Source organism: Spermophilus citellus, assembly GCF_964194105.1.
Source record: "Spermophilus citellus genome assembly, chromosome: 5".
Lineage (NCBI taxonomy): Eukaryota > Metazoa > Chordata > Mammalia > Rodentia > Sciuridae > Spermophilus > Spermophilus citellus.
Window position 1 is genome coordinate 72,832,982 of NC_138186.1, and position 22,274 is coordinate 72,855,255.

Here is a 22,274-nt window from a genome sequence, read left to right on the forward strand (position 1 = left end):
TACTTAAGCCTTTTAATAATAACTCAGGATCATCATTTTAGATACCAATTAGAATTCTGGGCTAAAAACCACCATCATCTCTCACTTGGAACCCTGGAATAGCTTCCTAACTCATTTCTCAGAATCTGCAGATGCCCCATTCCAATTCTTACTCCTCCATCCAACTATTGGAATGATATCATTTAAGTACCCTGCTTTAAAAATCTTTTAATGGCCCCCATTTCTCTGAAGATGGGACCAAAAATTAATAATGTATCCTATGAAGTACCTCCTCCAATTCTAACCAAACTGATCTTATTTTAGATCCTTTTCAGTACTTTGGATCTTCCAAGTTAGTATGTGTTATAGTTGGGTCTTGAATGTCCCCCATCAGCCCATGTCTTGAAGTCTGTCCTTAGCCCATGGTGCTGTAGTAGAAGGAAATAAGGTCATTGTGGGTATGCCCTTGGAGGGAATATTGGAACCCTGGCTCCTTCCCAGCTGCCTTGAGGTAAGCAGCTTTGCTTAATTATGTGTCCCCACCATTTTGTACTGCATTGCCAAAGGCTTAAAAGCAATAGAATCAACTGATTATGAACTGAAACTATGAGCCGAGATAAAACTCTTATTAGTTGTTCAAAACATTACATGGTTCTTGACATATGATATTTCATATATTTGATTCAACTCAAGTATTTTGACAGAGTGACTCAAAACTATCACAGAATTTCCCTTTCCTAGTATCTAACAAAGTATAAAACATAATCAGAAATGATTGGCCATAAAGAAAAACATCACCAATACCAATCGGGCAAGGAACAGAGGATTCACAGAAAACAATCATAAAAATACTCAATACATGTTTCCAAATCTAGAATGAAGCAAATGGCATGTTCCTTTCTTTTCTTATGAGAAGGCAAATAGCTGCTGGCTCTTGAGCAGAAATAAATGAAGGGACTAGGATGAGCCTACTTTCTATTTTAAGTAAGATCTATTTTCTGTATTCCCCTCCCCCTTAAAGTTTATTTTCCTGAGCAAGATAAAAGGAAGCCAAATGGTAAACATATGCACTTCCTTCAGATATAAAAGTGAAAGAAAAAGAAAAAACCCTAGAAGAAAATAATTCCGTAAAAAAGGAAATGAATTTCCTCATTTTATCAAGCAACTTAATAGACCATAACAAGCTTTAACAAAACCAATAAAGAATGGCAAATGCATTCCTGAAACAAACCAAACAGAACTGTGGTATCACCCTCATTCCAAGGCCCTAAGCACTGTTTTAAATGGTTAATAAACAGTTAACACACACATTTCTAAAAAATAAGAACATTCCTAAAATGTTTTAAAGCTAAGCCATTTAAATGTTCTTTATTTGCTAATCTTTTGGTATAAGGGCAAGGCCTTTTGTGTATTGTTTTATGATTGAAATTTAATTTCATTTTTCTTTCATATTCATAATGCACTATCAACAATTTCCAGTTTGGGTTTTCTTAAATTGAAAAGCAACTAAATGATGTACAAAGCAAGGTTTTCTTTTTTATCTTGAGAATTCTGCTTTAAGTGTCTTGCCTCTCGACTATGTCTAATTTAAATTTCATAGAACAAACAGCTCTTTTTGCATTCATTATTCCCTTGGTTTTCCCCATTTCTGTTATGTAGCACTGTTATTATCATCGCCATCTCGCTTTCATAGGTTAGGAGGCTTATAAAGATCACCACATTTTATTTTGTCCACACTACAGTCTAATAATTCTATTTAATCTGGGGAGTCAGTCATGTTAGGTTTACTGAAAAACTGAATAACTTGAAGCAAGATGTAGACAACCCCCACTGTTATGTTACATCAGGAATCAGATTCCCCCCGCCCCCCTGTAATAAAATATCATCAGTTGACTTTGCCTAAAACCTCTTAACAGATTTCAGACCAATGTAAATGATCTAGCCAAAAGACCTAAATTTTAATTTGGGCAAATCCAGTTATGGTTCTATGACTGAGTAATCTAATTTAGGCACCAGTTTCTTAGTCTACATATGAAGAGGGTTCAATTTAAAGGATCTCAAGGCCCCTTCTAATTTCTTCTACTTGTAAAATATAAGTCCTTCTAATTGAAATGTGTTAGGCAGTAAACTTTTCATGAAGCACTTTGCAGATGCAACATTTATATTGATCTTAGTTATGAATGAATTGGGGTGAAATTAATATAAAGAAGTTCACAAATGACTCCGTTAATAAAAATTATAGATGTATCACATTTTGAAATCAAGCATCCAATTAAAAAAAAAAGTAAAGTTTTTTTTCCTTAGTGATTTGGGCAATAACTTGAAGTCAGTGTGTACACAGTGTAATAACTAAAATTATTGGCCCAACATTAACGACTAAAGAGAATCTCGTTATTGCCAACGAGACCTTGTTTCTGCTTAATTCACCCATCAGGAAGGTTCATTCTGAACTGTAACAGCAGCTCCTTTTCCCTCCTGCCAATTCCTTTCTACCTTAAGATTATTGCATAGCTCTAATCACACCACGTAAGGATTTTTACTAACTCCCTGTTGCCTAGTGAATTAGACTACTTATCCTGGTTTTCAAGATTCTCTTAGGTCTGGTCTCTGCCAGTGTCTCCAACCTCATTTCCCATTATGCCCTTCATGTGCCTTTCATACCAGGCCATGTGAACTACTTGCTTTCCTAGGACATTACGTCTCCACCTCAACTCATGTTGTCCTGCTGCTCCTATTGCCTTTTCATTCATGGCAAATTTTCACCTTCTCCATCTTTCTAGACCCAACTCCTTCTCCACTGTAGAGTATAACAGGCTTTTTTTTCTGACCTTTTTCACTTTTCTATTTTTGAAAACTTTTTAAGTGTATGACTTACTGGGCTGGAAATTTCTTTAAAGTTAGTCTGAGTCAAATGCTAAAACCCTACTACCTCTTCAATTAATGTGTGAAATGTATATACTGGCTAGTTCTGGGCTCAACTATATATTTTTAAGATATCTATTATGTGCAAATCACTTCAGTACAAAGAGTTATACACAAAAGGATTGGTAAATAAGGCAGATGAGTGAAAGAATACAGTTTCTAAGTTTTAAGAAATATCAAATGAAAATACCATCTTTAAATAAATAATGCAAGGGGTTGTGGTTCAGTGGTGGGGTGCTTGCCTAGCATGGGTTCGATTCTCAGCACTGCATATAAAGAAATAAAATAAAGGTCCATTGACAACTAAAAAATATTAAAAAATAATGCAAGCATAGATGGTATTTTGTCATCAACTCCACCTGCTGAAGATGAGAACTCAGGGATATGCGTTAGAATGGGTGTTGCATGGGATCAACTCAGTCAAGCCCAGGGATTGAATGAAGAAAGTGACTTGAAGGTTCACACTTTAATTTTTGTTAGCTTACTCTCATATGTTGAGCAAGAGTTGGATAGGGAATCAGATAGAAAGTAGAGCTAGGTGCAGAAGTTTGTCTTGGACATATAAATTGGGACCCATTAATGTTGAGGGAGTGATTGAATCTCCCTCTGAATGAAATGGGTTAAGTAATTGTTATAAGAACAGCTGGGATCTATGTTGTAGGTATTAAGTAAGTTTTGAGGAAGGCCTAAGACAGTTTTTGAAGCCCCTTTACAATTTTGCTATAGATTGATGTGATATAAATATGCTTCCTTGTTTAGGTGGATGATTGTGGCTTTTCTTTGAGTCATCCTAATCAATTTTTTCTGGAGAGTCAACGGATCCTAAATGGTGGTAAAGACATCAAGAAGGAATCCACCCAACCAGAACCTCAAGCCAAACCAAGTGTCCAGAAACTCAAGGATGCATCATCTGCTCTGGCCTCTTTAAATTCCTCTCTGGAAATGGATATGGAGGAACTAGAAGATTATTTTAGTACATGATTCTTTGGCAGTTAAGTAACACTTTTTCCCCCCACCAACTATTATTTCTCATATTTTTAATACTTTGTCCATTTCTTTAACTTTTTTTAAAACTTCTCCCTCCATTCCACCTCAATTCTTGTACATATGTATGCACACTTATTAGCAGGCTTGCAGGCAGAAACATAGACCTCTGTATTTTTGCTTTGACACAGGAGAAAATGAAAAGATTCTGTTGAAGTCTGGTCCTTGAATATTGTGATTTCAGTCCTATTTTAGGAGATGAAAATAGCCTTCTGGACTGCTGAAGTCCCTCAAGAAACTGTGCAGCTAAACCTTTATTTTAATTACTCTCAATTTGTAATTTTGACTCAATCTTTTTCTGGACCATTTGTGCTAATAAATATCAAAATGTATGTAATTGGGAGTCTTATTTTATGACCATTCAAGGTAGTATTTGGAATATTCAACACCACTGCCAATCACCAGTGAAGATTTTTTAAAAAGTTTGAGTTGAGCAAGGAGAACTTTGACTCCTTTGAATGATAGCAAACTACTGAAATCACTTGTGACTTGAGAATTAAGAGAAACAGAATTTGTATAGCCAGATGTATTTATCAAGGAATAGGATTATTGTATAGATAATAATAATCTTTATCTGCTGTCATTTTCCATCTATTTTGGGGTAGGATAAAAAAGAATAGATGATTTCTGAAGCAAGAAGGTTTTAAGTCTAAAATTTTTTTTCCTACCCTCCAGTTTATCATTTTGTGGTTGCTATAAATGACCAAGTAGATTAATTAACTTCAGTAATGAATATTCTGATAATAGTAATCCCTACCTTTCAGTGCCAGAGAAATTTAGCAAACACTGTGGATACATTGGCTTGGCCCTGCTCTGTTCACCCTTGGCAAGGTGGTACGATGGACTAGATTTTCCCTGATAATTCATGCGTTGTCTTGTGGATGCCCTTATGTAACCGATTTCCTCCCTGGGTTTTCTACTTACTCATCCAGAGGATTTGGGGCTCTAAGGAAACCCAGCTTGAAATGTAACTTTTCTTATTACCTTAGATTTTGTTTTCCCTGAAAAATATTAAGTCCGTTTCAGTCCTCTTTTTAGAAGAGAAAGGTTATTTATCCTTAAGTCAGATGCTAACTAAATTGAAAAGAAGACATTGTATTTAAAAAACTGAACTGTTAGGAACACCTCATTTTTTTAATCTTGTGATACACTGCATCAATATGAAAAGGATTTAAACTAAAAGTGTCAGCTGATCTGGTTTTTATTTTAGGCTTCTGAGTCAAAGACTTCTGGAAATAGTATCTCATTTAATTATAGGTCACTATCTGAAATATTACTTGTCCTTGTGAATTATTATTACCTACTTCAGAAAATAACATTATTTCACTATAAATTACTTTAATAAATCTCTCCCTTCTGAAACCATCTGCTGTATCTTTCATCATTTATAGTTCAACAGGAATTTGATAACAACCTACCATGAACTACAAAACCACAAGTCTTTTAATATTATGAACAAAAGCTGTTTTCACCATGGAGTTAGGTTAGCTTTAGTAGGCTGAGCATAGAAACTTAGGTCTCTGTTGTATTGAAAGGAAATATTAGAAGCAGCTTCACCACTGTAGTTAAATAAGAAATCTTATAACAGGGTATTTCTTCTCTGGCAGTACTTTGCAACGCCATTGTTTTCTACTGCCTCATGTTCTCCTTTTATGAAGCACATGCTCCCACCAGCTAAAAGGACAGAGCCATTAACAGCATGGTAGATGTGTCTTAGAACATTTATTTTATGCTGGCAGCTCCAAGAATTTGTCATCCTACTTGAATGTTTTATATGCGTCTAGTCCAACTTCAGAATGACACTTGTTTAAATATTAGTTGTATTTACAAGTTCAATTTCTTATTACTAAGGTTTGATCTCCTGTCATGTAGATTATGTTTTATACAGAAGAATATATAAACATTTTGTGAAGTCTACCGATTAGAGGATAGGGGTTAGAGGCTTATGTAAGAAGATAGAAATTAATGCCTTTCTGGTGCTTTTGGAGTTGGCAAAAGCAATTTATTTTTCATGCTTCACAGGGTCTTGACAATTTTGATTTTGTTTTCTTTGAAAGCAAACCTGTTTGAATCGAATGATGTAGGGAGAACCCAAAAAGAGAAAAAGCCAGCAGCCTCTTCAATGAAAAAAATGAGTCTTCCAGATCTTTTAACTTCTAGTCTTTTATTACCTCTTCAATGAAAAGAGGCTGTATGATTATTACAGAGGAAAGAAACTAGGTTGGCAATTTGTAGCTGGTTGAAGCGGTAAATTGTTAGTGGAGACACTATCTCATTTGTGTGTTATCCATATTTTTCACTATGCCCATATAATACAAGACTCTTAATAAATTGCTATGTGCATACAATGACACTAGGAAGAGTGTAAACTTTTTAAGACTATTTATAACATTATAATCATGAAAGTGAATAGTCAGATTTTGAATGAGCTGGTAATGGAATAAAGCATATGGGAAGATCTTTAATTCATATAGAATTGTAATAAGCTGTGGGATTTCTTCTCTCAAAGCAGTCAGGTTGTTTTGCTTGTTACTCTCTGCTCTTACTGATACTTGGGGTCTTTGCAAGCAAACTTCTGTAATTCTTTGCAAAGAAGAAAAGAAAACTTCTGGAATTTAAGTTTGAAAGGAGAAACTCTAAAGTTCTGGTTTGGTTACAGTCTACTGTTTGCAAATTTAATCAAGGTCTTCCACAGGCATCAGCTTGACATTAAATTAAAGTGGGAATTTGACAACAGTTCTGAATGTGAAGCTCAATCTGAGGACATTTACAGCTGGAAGGGAAAAAAAGTTAAGCCTCAAACCACTGTGGTAATTAGATCCGTTTGTTAACTTCTTCTCTAATATCGGCAAAGGAAGGGGAAGGAAAGGTTGACAGGCTAGAGCCGGGCAGGCAGTCCAGTCATTCCTACAGAAATGGGCAGGCGCAGGGTCTTGTGCTACAGAATAGTAAATACCCCTCTGGTAAGGTGGAGAAGTACTTCAGGAACAACATTTACCTTCTTTTCAACACAGAACCACAGCATGTGGCGGTTGTGTTTGGAACAGGTGTGCAGTTTGTTTGTAATGCCCTTTGAAAGATGTATAGCATCATTTGGGACCTCCAGTGATACATTGTTGGCATGAAAAGTTTATATATCTTACAAGGATATCTAGCTTACACTTATTTACCCAGAGCATCTGGCCGCCTTGAGTTTCTTTATGGCAAGTATTCATCCTAGCTTCTAAGGCTTCTCTCCATAACTGGCATTGTAGGCAGTTAGCTCGGTGACAGTATGGAAATCATGTCACCTGTAGGAAATTATCTTCCTACTTCATCTGATCTTCCTGCCAAAAGTGATACTATTTCCTATTATTGGATTTGCTTTCTATCCTATAAGCTCTTTTTGTCCATTGCTTCATGACATTTTATTTTCTCCAAGAGTTATCACTGCAGAACCTTATCAAAGGCTAAAGAATATGTGTCTCTCTAAAGCTCCTTTATTTCCCCTGAGCCTTCAAGTGCAGTACTGTTTTCCAACACTGATGACAAAGTAGTGAAACGACATTGCTAATAAATGCATGATGGATTTTTCAATTCAACCTTGCATTTCTAGGTATTCATTTACCATAATAGAACTCTAAGGCTCTTTAAGGTTAGGTTGTGTTTATTTTCTTTTATGTTTTCAGTGCAAAACACCCTCAACAAATATTGCCTTTAAGACTCTCCAGAAGGAGGAAAAGAACCATCTCAGGCAAAATTTCCTGACCCACCCCCCCAACACACACACAATTTTTTAAATTGCTTATACTCTGATAACAGGATACCAAGATTATTTCTTTTTTAAAAGGATAGTAATACAAGTTTCTCTTAAATTGTTTTTTTCAATGAATTAAATCATGATTTAATAATTCTCTACCATCCTTAACTCCTGTCCGGTCTGCTGCTTACTCCACTCCACTAGTCTTTCCAAATGCTGTCATCCACTCCCATGGTACTTCTTCCCATTTATGTACAAATAATTCCCAAATCTTGACTCCACCTGAAATCTCTCCTCTGAATATGGACCCATCCAGCTACCTGTTGGACCTCTTCCTTAGGATATCCGACACGTATCTCACACTCAGTGTGTCCAAAATCCAACCTGTTCTTTCTTTCCACATCTACTTCTCAACTCTTTTGTCATTATTGAAATCTTGAAGTTATTCTTGACTCACACATTCCCTACACATCCAAGTCCAATTAATTCTGTGTTAATAACAGCATGTCTAAACCAGTGGACAACAAGTGGGGGAATTTTTGCCCTGAGCAGCCATTTGGCAATATCTGGAAATATTTTTGGTTGTCATAGTTGGAGAGTACCTGCTCCTGGCATTTAAGGATAAGGGCCAAAGCTGTGTCTAGATATCCTACAGGACAGCCCTTCATAACAAAGAAATAGCACCACTAGCATTTTGGCCAGCTAAGGTTGAGTGGTCTCATTTTCAACCATTTCCTCTCCTTCCTTCCCCATTTGGACTACATTAGATGACTGTGGCTAGTAGTGATAAGAGTCATCTCTTACCATCAGAGTATCCACTTGTCTAACCTCTACTACATCTCATAGCCTTCCTCAAGATGTAATCCAATTGCTTCCCCCAAGAGTGTTCATCATCTTAAGCAAATATGGCTTTCAATACCTATGAGAAAGTCCAGCTGTCTATCATTGTGTGCATGAGTCCTTCTGTGGCCTATCCTTGCCGCCTCCTTCAGTTCTTTCTCTTGCCATATATCTCATTCTATAATCCAACCCCATTACTGAGCCCTTCTGAGCAAGTTTTCCTGGCATGTACCCTGTGCTCCATCCCCTCCGTTATCCTTCTTAATGCTTCCTGCCTGGAACACTCTTCCATTCCTTGTTCTGCTCTGTTATCTCTCTCTGATGATCCCAGTATGGGAATCATTGTCCCTTGTAGGCCATCTAATAAGTTTTACATTTATTATAAAATCACTTCTTGTCATAAAGGTAAGTACATGATTATGTTTATGTTCCTCTTCATTGAACTGTAAAATTCTTAAGAGGAAACAAATCATTTTCATATTCATATAATTAATATTGTATTTAGTTTGTAGCATGATGCATGACAATCATGAGCAGTCATATCATAAGCATATCTATAGCAAATGAATGTTTGATAATCATCCCACAGGAATCTTAAATTCAATATTGCCAAAACATACAAATGAGGGATGAATTCTAGGCCCCAGAATAGAGTCATCATTTACTCTCTAACCTTGGACAATTTCCCTAACTTTCCCATGCTTCTTTTTCCTTATCTATGAAGTTGGGATAATAATAGCTCTACTTGAAGGGTTATTTTATTTGGCAGTATTGTATCTATCATATATTACCACACTCAGAACACAGTCTGGTATTATTTGACAATAAACCTTTCCAACAAGTGTTATACATGGACGTTCTCTGTTTTGAGGGACATCCATCTTATCCCCTTACCTAGAGTGATCCCCTTATATAGACTTTGCTATGGTAAGTAGCAACGGGTCAGGGGGCTGTCAATTGAATAAGGGTTTAGCAAAAAGGACTCGTCAGTCGATCCAATCTTGAACTGCCACACCTTTGATGAAACCGATAGATTAAGCTGCTTAAACAGTGAATGGAGGCATCCTGAGCTTCAGTATATAGAGTGCTTGCTAAAATTTTCTCTTAGGGTTGAGACTTATCAGTGGTCATATGTCTGATTCCCAATGAAAGTGATGCCTATGTGGTACCCAGGTTCCAAGCATTTACATAGTACTAAAATGGGTTGGTCCCTGAACTGGCTCATCAACATTTCAGGCACTGTGACTCTCTCCTGGCCTACGCACTGTCTTCTCCATCATTAATCTCACACTGAGGGCTTTAGGACTAGTCTCTTTGTCATGACACCCAAACTGCAGACCTTCCTCAACTAGACCAATTGTCTATTATTTTTAGTTACTTAACCTTTTTGCTTCAGTATCTTCATTTATAAAATTGGAATATTGACATTATATATGAGAGAATTGGTGTGAAATTCAATTATATAGCTGGTATCAAGTGTTTTATGCAGTCTGATACAGGTTCTAAACTGTTAGCTATTATTATAGAATCGTACTGAATTTCATTTGGGGAGCTTATCCAAATAAAGTTTGGAAACTACAACAAATTTATTTTTTTGTGTATTAAAGGCAAGGTTTGTTTTTTTAAGGTTACCAGGAACTGAATTCAGGGATGCTTTACCACTGAGCTATATCCCCCACTATCCCCCACTTTTTTTTTTTTTTTTTTTTTTTTTTTTTTGGAGATAGGATCTCGCTGAGGCTGGCCTCAAACTTGCAGTCATTCTGCCTTAGCCTCCCAATGCACTGGAGTTGCAGCTGTGTCTGGCTTATGTTTTAATTTTGCCCTACAGAATAAAAATTCCAAAGCCCTTACTTAGCTAGCTCTTCAGATAAAACAAATAAACTATAGACTAAGAATTATAAGAAGTTTCTATAACCATGCTTCCTAACTGTGTTGGTGTCATGAAATGATCTAGAAAATGCACTGCCAGAATTGGCATACAAACTCATGGGGGAGCCGGAGTTGTCTTCAGTCTTTTCAATACTAGTTAATGTCACCTCTTGCCTTTGTCATAGGAATACACTATTATTCTCTAGTCTGCACCATGGCATCTTCCCTATTATCTCAATCCAGTCTCTCTCCCATAAGATTGACCTGGGTCACTGAGATCAAAGAGAAAACCTTTAGCTTTCTTTACTTATGTGCCCCAGCTCTCTGTGCTATTATGGTGAATGGTCCCTATTCCTATCTAGAATCTAGAAGTTCTGAAGCACAAAATCCTGGTACTAATTTATACCACTTAAATCTAAGTGGTATAAATTAAGTTATCCTTAGAAACTGGATCTGGGGTTATATATATAGATTCTATCCAAACTCTGGGGTTATATATATAGATTCTATCCAAACTCATATTGCAGACTTTAAAATGCATCAAGGTAGAAGAGAATACCTTGGGGTGACTTTATCTTTACTGAAGAAAATTAGCCTATTTGTGAAGGTGTTAATTATTTAGGAGAACAAAGTTGATGAGAAAGACTATTTGCAGATTCCTGCCTCTTACACTGGGAGAATATAGCTCACCCCAAGCCCACTGTGCAGTCCCTTATTTCAAGCCTATGTAACAGTAGGCACTGTAGAGGTTTGCTAATTTGTTCTCTAAACCAATATGTAAATATTAAGCCTGTTGGTCCTACTGTTCCTATTGCAACTACTCTGTTAGAGTGAAAAAAAGCCATATCCAATACATGAAAAAATGAATATGACTCCATTTGACCTGAAATGGGACAGATTTGACTTTTGTACAATAGTTTGTCAAACCTGTCCAGATGAAAGAGCAAAAAATCTTTGATGGATACAAATTACCAAAAATTACTGAAAACAAAAACTGTTGAATATCCTTACATTAATTAAAAATAGAAAGTGTAACTTAAATTTTTCCTACAAGAAATAGATTCAGATAGTTTTACCAATAAATCTAGTACATTATAGAAAAAAATAATACACAAATGGTTTCAAAAGTAAAAGGACAGAACATTTTCAGTATAGGTTTTAAGGTTGCCATTGCCCTGACTGAAACCAAAACCAGGCAATATATTACAAGAAAAGAAAATTACAAACTTGTAAGCCTCTTGAACATAGAAGCAACAATCCTCAACAAAACTTTAGCTATTAAAATCCAGTAATATATTTAAAAAGAATAATACATCATGACCAAATGGAGTTTATTACATGATTGTTAAAACCAGTTTAACTTTCAATAATCACACAAAGCAATTTCCCATACTTAAAAAAAGGAGAAAAACACATGATTACAATAGACAAGAGAAAAAGCATTTGATGAAGCATTTGATGAAATGTAGCATCTGCTAATTTTAAAAATTCTCAGTAAATAAGGGAATTTCTTTGATCCAAGTGCATTAATAAAAACCCCAGAGGTAATAAAACAATTGTAAAAGGCAAAACAATTTCCTTTTAGGATGTAGAACACAAAAGACAAGGATGTTGATTCTCACCACCTTGTTTCAATATTGTACTTGGGATCCTAGCTAGTGTAATAAGATAATAAAAAGAAATGAGAGCCATGTATTTGGAAAAGATAAAAGAATGAAGAAGTGATTTATTAAGGTCACAAGAGACAATGGGTAAAAATAGTTTTACATACTAGAAACAATTAGAAATATAAAAAATTAAAACATTTGTAATAGCATAAAACATAAGTTAGAATAAAATTAGCATAGCATGTGTAAGATCTATACGCTGCATACTATATAGTACAGTTAAACGAAATAAGGAAGTAGAGTAAGATGGCAAGAGAGACCCTCCAGCAATTATCTCTCCACAGCAGCATTAATTTGCACAGCCATTTGCACACCAAACTACCTTCACAAAAGTGAAGGAAAACAGGTGAGAGATCAGTGGTTTTAGCATACTAATAAGAATAGATGCATCAAGGAAGGAAGGAAGGAAAGGGTTGCACATTCAACCCTTCTGAAATCCAAGCATTCAGCATTGAGAGAGATGCCTCCTGCTTGTAGGGAGGGAGAAATAATTAAATGCAAGCCTTGGACTTGAAATCAATACCAGGCCCTCAACAATAAAACTTAGTGTTTGGCGGAGCCCCACAGCCTCTGGATACATGATATCTGAGGGACTACCTCTGTCATCTCTCATCCAACTTAGGACAGCACAATGTGAAGAAAGAATACATCCACTGGAAGGTAGTTTAGGGAAGTAAGCACAGAAATTTGCCTTGGAATTCAATGCTGGGCCCACTACAGTGAAACTCAACATTAGCAGAACCCAACTGTGTCCCTAGACCAGTGCCCCTGGTCAGAACTTTAGCACTTGCCTTGATGGCAGGGCAAGACCTGCAGCTACAGAGGGTCAAGACTTGTATTCTGGCTAGCACTACTTCTGCTGACTACAGAAGTCTGCAGCTATGAATCCCTTTAGCACCAGGCAGGCCATAGCAATGGGAGCCTTGGTCCTCCTGCTGAGCTCCAACTGTCTTGGATTGTGGGTCCTGGTTGTGACCTAGCTTTATAGCACAGGTGACCACAAGAATGCCCCAACTTTTCCCTCCTTCAACCCTAGGAATCCTAAAAATGTGGACAATCAATGTCCACTTGTGGAAAGAAGCAGAAGGTAAGTAAAAATAATTTCTCTGGACCTAGAGCGAGACCTTCCATAGTGAGGCCTGGTATGAGGCAGAATCCCACAGAGTCTGATCACAGGCTGGTGCCTGTCATGCAGGTGTCTGGGCCTATCCCAGTGCCAGGCAGAGCCTTATGGGGATGAGCCATCCTTTTTAGGCACTTCCCCAGACCCTCTTGAACAAACACATCAATCAGATTTGTGATAAAGCACAAGGTGGTGACAAGCAACTTGTGAAGATTGATACAGCGGGAGCCACTTTATTGTTGACAGTAGAGGTATATATACACTTAACTGATTATACACAGCTTGTTTCAATTAACATCCAGATACATCAATTGGTCATTAAGGAATCCTCATCATCTTAATAATTACAGCTTATTTGACATAATCTAGACACAGCAGTCAGTCATTAAGGAATCTATCATCTTAATGGCTCGCTGGCCTTACTTCTCAAACCACTCCTCTTGGCAAAGTGCCAGGCGCCATCTTGACTTGTCTGTGGCTCTCAACACTCAAATGTCAAAGACAAAGAGGACTCTGAAAGTGTCAAGAGAAGACACACAGGAGTGTCCCAATCCACCTGACAGCAGAAACCTTACAGGCCAGGAGGGAGTGGGATGAGACAGTCACAATCCTGAAGGCAAAAAGCACCCACCAAGAGCCCTCTACTGAACAAAGCTGAACTTTAGAAATGAAGAAGTAATGATTTCCCAGACAAAAGCCGAGAGAACATATCACCAACTAGACTGACCTTCAAGACACAATTAAGGGAGTTCTTCAAACTGAAAGAGACACTGACAAGTAAGTAGCAATCACTAGGAAGTATAAAACTCAGGCTAAGAGTAACTATATAGACAAATTGAGAAACATGGTATGTAAATAATTTATAAATTTAAAGTCTAAAAGCTATTTAAAATAGCTACAGTATATCAAGAGATATACAGTACAAAAAGATGTAAAATGGGACATCTAAAATTCAAAATGTGAGAAGAAATGGAGTATAATTGTAGGTCTTCTTATTTTTCTTCACTGCTGGTTCAAACCCAGACGTTGCACAAGCCTTGCAAGCATTCTGTCACTGAGCTACATCCCCGGTCCTTGTAGGATTTTTTTTAAGTTACTATTTTTTCTTCTTTATTTTTTAATTTTGAGTGAGGGGTATTGGTAATTGAATCCAGAGGGGATCTACCACTGAAATAGCCTCCAGCCCTTTTTTTACATTTATTATTTTTAGACAGAATCTTGCTAAGTTGCCCAGTGTGGCCTCAAACTTGCCATCTTCCTGCCTTGGCCTCCTCAGGAGTAGCTGGGATTATGGGTGTGCACCAGCACATTCAGCCTTTTTTGTTTCTATTCCTATCTTTACAGTCAATGTGAAGTTGCTGTAATTTCAAAATAACTTGTTATAATCAAAAGTATTTTTGTGGTAATGATGAAACAAAACCCATAATAGATATAGCAAAAATAATAAGCAAACAACCAAAATATACTACTAGGGAAACTTATTTAACAAATGAAGACTAGAAGAGGGGGAAAAGTATAAGAGAAAAACTAGAAAACAAGGTGCAAAATGGCAATAATAAGACTTTATCAAGATAAATTATTTGAAATCAATTAAGAAACGGTGAATTAAGAAAATCCAATTATCTGTTGCTTATAAGAAACTCACTTCATCTCTAATGACACACAGACTGAGAATGAAGGGTTAGAAAAAGATATTCCATGAAAATGGAGCCCCACAGAATCCAAGAGTATCATGTAAAATAGACTTTAAATCAAAAGCAGTAAAAAGGGACAGTGTAGATCACTAATGATAAGAGGGCCAATTCAGCAAGATGGAATAATATATTTAGTTGCATTCAATGTCAGAGCACATAAATATACCAAGCAAATATTAATAGACCTCAAGGGAAAGATACAACATAATATCAGAGGAAGAGATTCCAAAGGACTGAATAGAAGTACACAGCACTCACTTTCTTCTCCACAAAGAAGAGCAAAAGAAAGAGGTGTACAGTTGCATTTTGAGGTGACTGACCTTGGAAGAATATTGGAAATAAGCAAGATATAGACTGGAACATTGTTACAACATTATAGAAAGAAAAAATATGCCCTAGAAAATGATACCCTTACTCCACAGCCTGAGGAGGGGGAGATTCCTCTTTGCAGAAATAAAAGTGAATTGGTGAGTTCCAGAAAGCCCTACAGCATGGATACTGGCAATCTTATCTACTAGAAAATCTCATAGTCCTCATTGGCTTGCATCCCAGTTAGGTAAGCAACCTGAATCCTACACAGCAGCTTTGTTTTGGAAAAGGATGTCACCATCCTCCAAGGTACTGTAGCTAGGAGCCAATGAAAAGTGGGCTAGTATAGGGGTCAGGAACCCCTGCATATTCCCATCCCTGGCACCCCATAGACATCCTACTGCACTGACTCAGAGAGTAGCTGCCTTTTAAACCCAACTTAACCAGTAGAGTGACTGGACTCAAGCCTGTGGATACCCTGCACTCCTGGGAATGGATGTGCTGGCATGGGAGGGGATGGAAGGCACTGCCCCAGAGAGCCAGTAGATGCAGGCATTTGTTCTCTGAGATGAAGAGCATGACCAGCCACATGTATACTGATGCCAGCACCAGGACTAAATACAGGTGCCCACGTGGTTCCCACAACCCCATCCCTAGGCACCTATTGCTGACAGGGCTGGGAGGGAAAGTAGTGGTTCCTGATGCTGCCCTGCCCGTGGGTGTATGTGGAGGGAGCATGAGCAACTCCACAGCTTTACCCTCCACCCCATCCCCAAGCACATGCTATGGGAAATGACAGCTGCCCCATCCTTGGGCCTGCACTTCACTGCTTACACCAGGGGGATGCTGATGTTCCAGCTGCCATCCCACCTGTGCTGCTGCTGCTCCGCCCCTGCATGCATCTGAGCACATGCTGCTGTCAGGGCTGCGTGTGCAGCTGCAGCTCACGCCTCTCCTTGTACAGTGTCTGGGCCCGCACCACTGCCTGGAAGGAGAACAGGTGCTATGGGCCCCTCACCACTGCTATGACTGTCAGCACCAGATCCTTGCTAGTAACAGAGTTAGAATTACACTCCCTGAGGAAACTTCCATCACCTCCTTGGAGCACCACTCCCATCGTGGTTGTGATCACACAGTGAGTACCCCATCATTCTGCCTGAGCACAGAGGGCTCCTATTCTTACATGTTTCATAGAGAGAGTGGGTCTCTTCAATACCACTGTAGTATTTACTGTGCCCAAAGTCATTGATTACTGACAGAGAAGTTATGGAGAGACTAAACTATAGTGCCCTGCTGGAAACAAAACCATGATCGCTTACTAAACTGACACTTCAAATGGACACATCTTTAGGAGAAAGAAGGACAAGAAATAAGAAAAACAAAGTAACATGACACCTTCAAAATAAAACAAATATACCAACAAATCCCAAAGACATCAATACAGACCAAGTGCCCAGTAAAGAATTTACAAGAATGATTACAAAAAAAAAAAAAAAATCTCAATGAGATCTAAGAGAATACAGATAAACATTTAAATGAAATGAGGAAAATAATGCAGGATATATATGAGAAAAAACAACAAAAAGATAGGGAATTTGGAAAAGAACCAAAGAGAAATGTAAATCAAGAGCCCAATAAGCAAAACCAAAAACAGTTGAAAGCATCAATAACAGATTTGATCAGGTAGAATACCTGAACTTGAAGATGGATCTATTAAAATATCCTAGTCCAACAAACAAACAAGCACACAAACAAAATATAAAGGAAGGATTAAAAATATTCGGTATTTACTTTGTCATGACCATGTGAATATTATTCACTTATGAAACCTTTAGAATATTATAATTTTCACTTTTGTTCAACTTTTTAAAATTTGTTTTAATTAGTTACACATGAGAGTACAATGACTTTTATATATCATACATTTGAATCAGATGGGATATAATTTCTCATTTTTCTGAGTGTACAGGTTACAGAATCATATTGGTCATGCAGTCACAAATATGCACACAGTAATAATAATGTCTGTTTCATTCTACTATCTTTCCTATCCCCCCAACCCCTCCCCTCCCCTCCCATCACTTCTCTCCCCAGGAAGTCACTTGATCACAAGGACAAACACCAACACTTTTCAGTTAACTGTGTTCCTAAGCTAGGATGTTGGTAGGTGAGGTATATTAAATGTATTTTGACTTAAAAATATTTTCAACTTGTGGTGGGTTTATCAGGACATAATCCCACTGCAAGCTGAGGAGCATCTATGTATAAATAACAGATAAAAATAAAGTCCAAATAAAAAATGAAAAAAAATAAAAGAAAGAAAGAACAGAGCATTCATGTTGTTTGGAAGACAATTAACTGAACAAAATTCTGCCTAGTTGGAATTCCTGCAGATGAAGATAGAAGATAAAAGAGCATAGAAAACTTAGTCAATGAAATAATAACAGAAAACTTCTAAAACCTTGAGAAAAATATGACATCCATGAAGCCTACAGGACCCCAAATACACATGACCAGAAAAGATCTTCACAAACTGTCAAAAATATAAGAAAAAGAATGAATTCTAAAATCTGCAACATAAAAGCATGAACATTTAAGGGTAGTCTTATTAGACCAATAGCACATTACTTCACGTAAACCCTACTGGTCAAGAGGGTATGGAAAGATATATTTAAAGTCCTGAAAGAAAATAACTGCCAACCAAGATTACTGTACGAAGTAAGGCTATCCTGAGATATTAAATTAGCCTACTTTCCCCATTCACACATGAATTGATGAAGAATATGTTGTCTTTGTATGCAATGGAATATTTTCAGTGATACAGAATAACAAAATCCTTTCTTTTGCAGCAAAATATATGTAAATAGAGAAAGACAAGCACTGTTTGCTTAACTTCATGTATGGAACCTCAAATAATATTGACCTAAATATGGAAAGCTGATTAATAGTACATGGTGTGTACAGAGAGGGAGAAGATGGATAAGGGAGGTTGGATTTAGTGTATGCTGTTTCCATGTATGGCAATATCACATTGAATGAATGTCATTAATATGTACAATTAATAGATGTCAAGCAAGCATTAAAATTTAAAAAATAAAAATTTCCTATACATGATTAAAAATTAAGAGCATAAAGTTCAAAAAAGTATAATATGTGAATTTAACAAACCACTTGCAATGATAAACCATCCTGACAAAAATCAACAAAGAAATAGACAAACTGGACCCTAAATCAAAATGAACTTAACAAACATCTATAGAACCTCCATTCAACCATGGAAGAACACAGATTCATCTCAAAGGCACATGAAACATTCTTCTTGATATATGTTAGGCCACAGAAGTCGTCTCCACTCACTCACTCACTCATTTATTTATTTATTTGTTTGTTTGTTTGTTTATTTATTTGAAATACATGACAGTGGAGTGTATTTTGGCATTATACATATATGGAGAATAACTTATTCTAATTAGGATCTCATTCTTGTGATTGTACATGATGTGGAGTTTTACTGGTGGTGTATTTACGAACATAGGAAAGTTATGTCAGATTCATTCTATTATCTTTCCTATTCCTATCCTCCCTCCTTCCCTTTCTTACCATTTCTTTAATCCAGTGAACTTCTATTCTTCCCTCCCCCACCTTATAATGTGTTAGCATCTGCATATAAGAGAGAACATTAAGCCTATGGATTTTGGGAATTGGCTTATTTCACTTAGCATGATAGTCTCCAGATCCATCCATTTACCAGCAAAAGTCATAAAAGCCATACTTTTTATGGCTGAGTAATATTCCATTGTGTACATATACATTTTTTTGTATTCATTCATCTGTTGAAGGGCACCTAGTTTTGTTCCATAGCTTAGCTATTGTGAATTGAGATGCTATAAATATTGATGTGACCATGTCACTATTGTATGCTGATATTAAGTAAGTCCTTTGAGTAGGACTACCCAGGAATAGTATACCCAAATCAAATGTGGTTCCATTCCAAGTTTTCTGAGGAATCTCCGTGCTGCTTTCAAGAATGATTGTACCAACTTGCAGTCCCACCAGCAAGGTATGAGTGTAACTCCTCCCTTCCCATGTCCTCACCAACATTTATCATTACTGGTTGCATTAGTCAGGGAGGAACAGAATCAACAGGAGATATAATTATAAAAAGGGGACTTATTAGGTTGGCTTACTTGACCAGAAACTGAGTAGTCCACAATGGCAATCTGCAGGCTGGAAAGCTGGAAGAACCAGTAGCCGTGCAGTCCAAGAGGCTGAAGTCCCAGAACAAGAGGGATCAATGGTGCTACCCTAGTCGCAGGCAAAGGTTTCTGGAGAATCACTGGCAGAGTCTGCTTTGGAAGAATGAAGAAACAAGAGTCTGGTATCTGCAGAAGATCACAGCAGCAATCAACAACCCATTCAAGAAGAATCAAGTTTGCATCTGTTGTGGCTTCCTTGTTCTTCCAACTTTTATTCCATGTAAGCCATCATCCTATTGGTTGGTGCTGCTCATACTTAGGGAGCGTCTTTATTTTCAGTTGGCTATCCCACATGACAATCATTCATAGACACACCCTCATCTACACCTATATTCCTCTTAATCCAATCACTTTGAAAATTCAAATTGACCATTACACCCTTATTCTTGATAATTGCCATTCTCACTAGAGTGAGATGAAACCTCAGTGTAGTTCTAATTTTCATTTATCCAATTGCTTGGAGATGTTGAACATTTTTTCATATATTTGTTGACCATTTGTATTTCTTCTTCTGTGAAGTGCTTTTTTACTTCCTTTGCTCATTTATTGATTAAGTTATTTGTTTCATTGATGTTAAGTTTTTTGAGTTTATATATCCTGGAGATTAATGCTCTGAGGTGCAGGTGGCAAAGATTGTCTCCCATTCTGTAGACTCTCTTCATGGTCTTGTTTCATTTGCTGTGAAGAAGCTTTTTAGTTGGATGCCATCCCATTTATTGATTCTCATTGAAGAATTCTATTCCTAAGCTGATATGACAGAAAGTTAGGCCTACAATTTCTTCTAATAGGAACAGGATGTAATGCCTAGGCAGGTCCTCTATCCACTTTGAGTTGAGTTTTGTGCATGATGAGAAATAGGGGTTCAATTTCATTCTGCTACATGTGGATTCCCATTTTTCCCAGCACTATTTTGTTGAAGAGCCTCTTCACTAATTTTAAATAATTGGAATAATATGAAGTTTTTTTCTAGCTACCATGCAATGAAAGTGAAAATGTGTTACAAGATAAATTTTGGAAACTATGCAGTGCATGAAAATTAAACAAGCTACTCCTGAACATCCAAATGGTCAATGAGTAAATTAAGAAGGAATTTTTTAAATTGCTTGAAATCAATGGAAAAGTAAACACAATATACCACTTGGATATAGTGAAAGCAGTACTAACAGGGTCATTTACAATTAATGATTACATCAAAAAACCAGAAAGAGCTTAAGCAACCTGTAGAAGGACCTTAAAGAACCAGAAAAGCAATAACAAAGCAAAACAAAACTAGTACAGAGAAATATTAAAGAAATAATCAAAATAGACTAAAATAATAAATATAATCAATAAAACAATGATATTATCAAAAAGATAAATGAAATTGATAACCCCTTGTATAGACTGAGAAAAAAGTAGCCTCAGAAAAACAAAATCAGAACACAAGAATTAAAGCCAAGAATCAATAAATGGGATGGAATCAAACTAAAATGTTTTTTTTCTCAGCAAAAGAAACAATCTGTGAAGTGAACAGAGAGCCCACATCCTGAGAACAAATTTTTACCCCTCACACATCAGATAGAGCACTAATCTCTAGGGTATATAAAGAACTCAAAAAGCTAAACACCAAAAAAACAAATAACCCAATCAACAAATGGGCCAAAGACCTGAACAGACACTTCTCAGAAGAGGATATACAATCAATCAACAAATACATGAAAAAATGCTCATCATCTCTAGCAATCAGAGAAATGCAAATCAAAACTACTCTAAGATACCATCTCACTCCAGTCAGAATGGCAGCTGTTATGAAGACAAACAACAATAAGTGTTGGCGAGGATGTGAGGAAAAAGGTACACTTATACACTGGTGGTGGGACTGCAAATTGGTACAGCCAATATGGAAAGCAGTATGGAGATTCCTTGGAAATCTGGGAATGGAACCACCATTTGACCCAGCTATTCCTCTCCTTGGACTATATCCAAAGGACTTAAAAACAGCATACTACAGGGACACAGCCTCATCAAGTTTATAGCAGCACAATTCACAATAGCTAATTTGTGGAGCCAACCTAGATGCCCTTCAGTGGATGAATAGATTAAAAAAATGTGGCTTATATACACAATGGAATTTTACTCAGCAATAAAAGAGAATAAAATCATGGGATTTGCAGGTAAATGGATGGTGTTGGAGAAGATAATGCTAAGTGAATTTAGCCAATCCCCCCCAAAAAATGCTGACTCATAGTGGGGTAGGGAGGGGGAGCATGGGAGGATTAGATGAATTCTAGATAGGGAAGAGGGGTTAGAGGGAAAGGGAGGGGGCAGGGGATTATCAAGGATGGTGGAATGTGATGAACATCATTATCCAAAGTACATGTATGAAGACTCATATTGGGTGGCAACATACTTTATATATAAACAGAGATAAAAAATGTGGTATATATGTGTAATAAGAATTGTAATGGAAAAAAATACATGTACAAAGGCATGAATTGGCGTGAACATACTCTATATACAAAGATATGAAAAACTGTACTTTATGTGTAATAAGAATTGTAATGCATTCCACTGCCATTTATTTAAAAAAATAAAACTAAAAAAATTGATCATGATAACATAAAAAAAGAAAATTAGGATGAAGAAAGAAACATTACAGCTGATCCCAGAGAACTACAAAGGGTCAATGGAGACGATTATGAACAATAATACTTCAAGTTTGATAAGCTAGAAGAAAGTAAGGTATATTCGTCCAGAAATTTGTCCCTAAGAATGAATCTTGAAGAAATAGAAACCTGAACAGATGGATAATAAGTAATGAGATTGAATCAGTAATAAAAAGTCTCCCAT

The 22,274-nt window shown here is 36.8% G+C and overlaps 1 protein-coding gene across 4 annotated transcripts in view; it reads left to right on the top strand.

Moving 5' to 3' along the window:
• The window catches only part of PRIM2 (DNA primase subunit 2), a 321,229-nt gene extending 315,936 nt beyond the window's left edge, over positions 1-5,293 (top strand). For all 4 annotated transcript variants that reach the window (XM_081296592.1, XM_081296594.1, XM_081296593.1 and 1 more), the window contains one exon: positions 3,661-5,293. In XM_081296592.1, coding sequence (XP_081152718.1) covers positions 3,661-3,882 — 222 coding nt within the window. In that variant the 3' untranslated portion in view covers positions 3,883-5,293. The remainder of the gene's footprint in view (positions 1-3,660) is intronic.
• Positions 5,294-22,274: the final 16,981 nt, after the last annotated feature.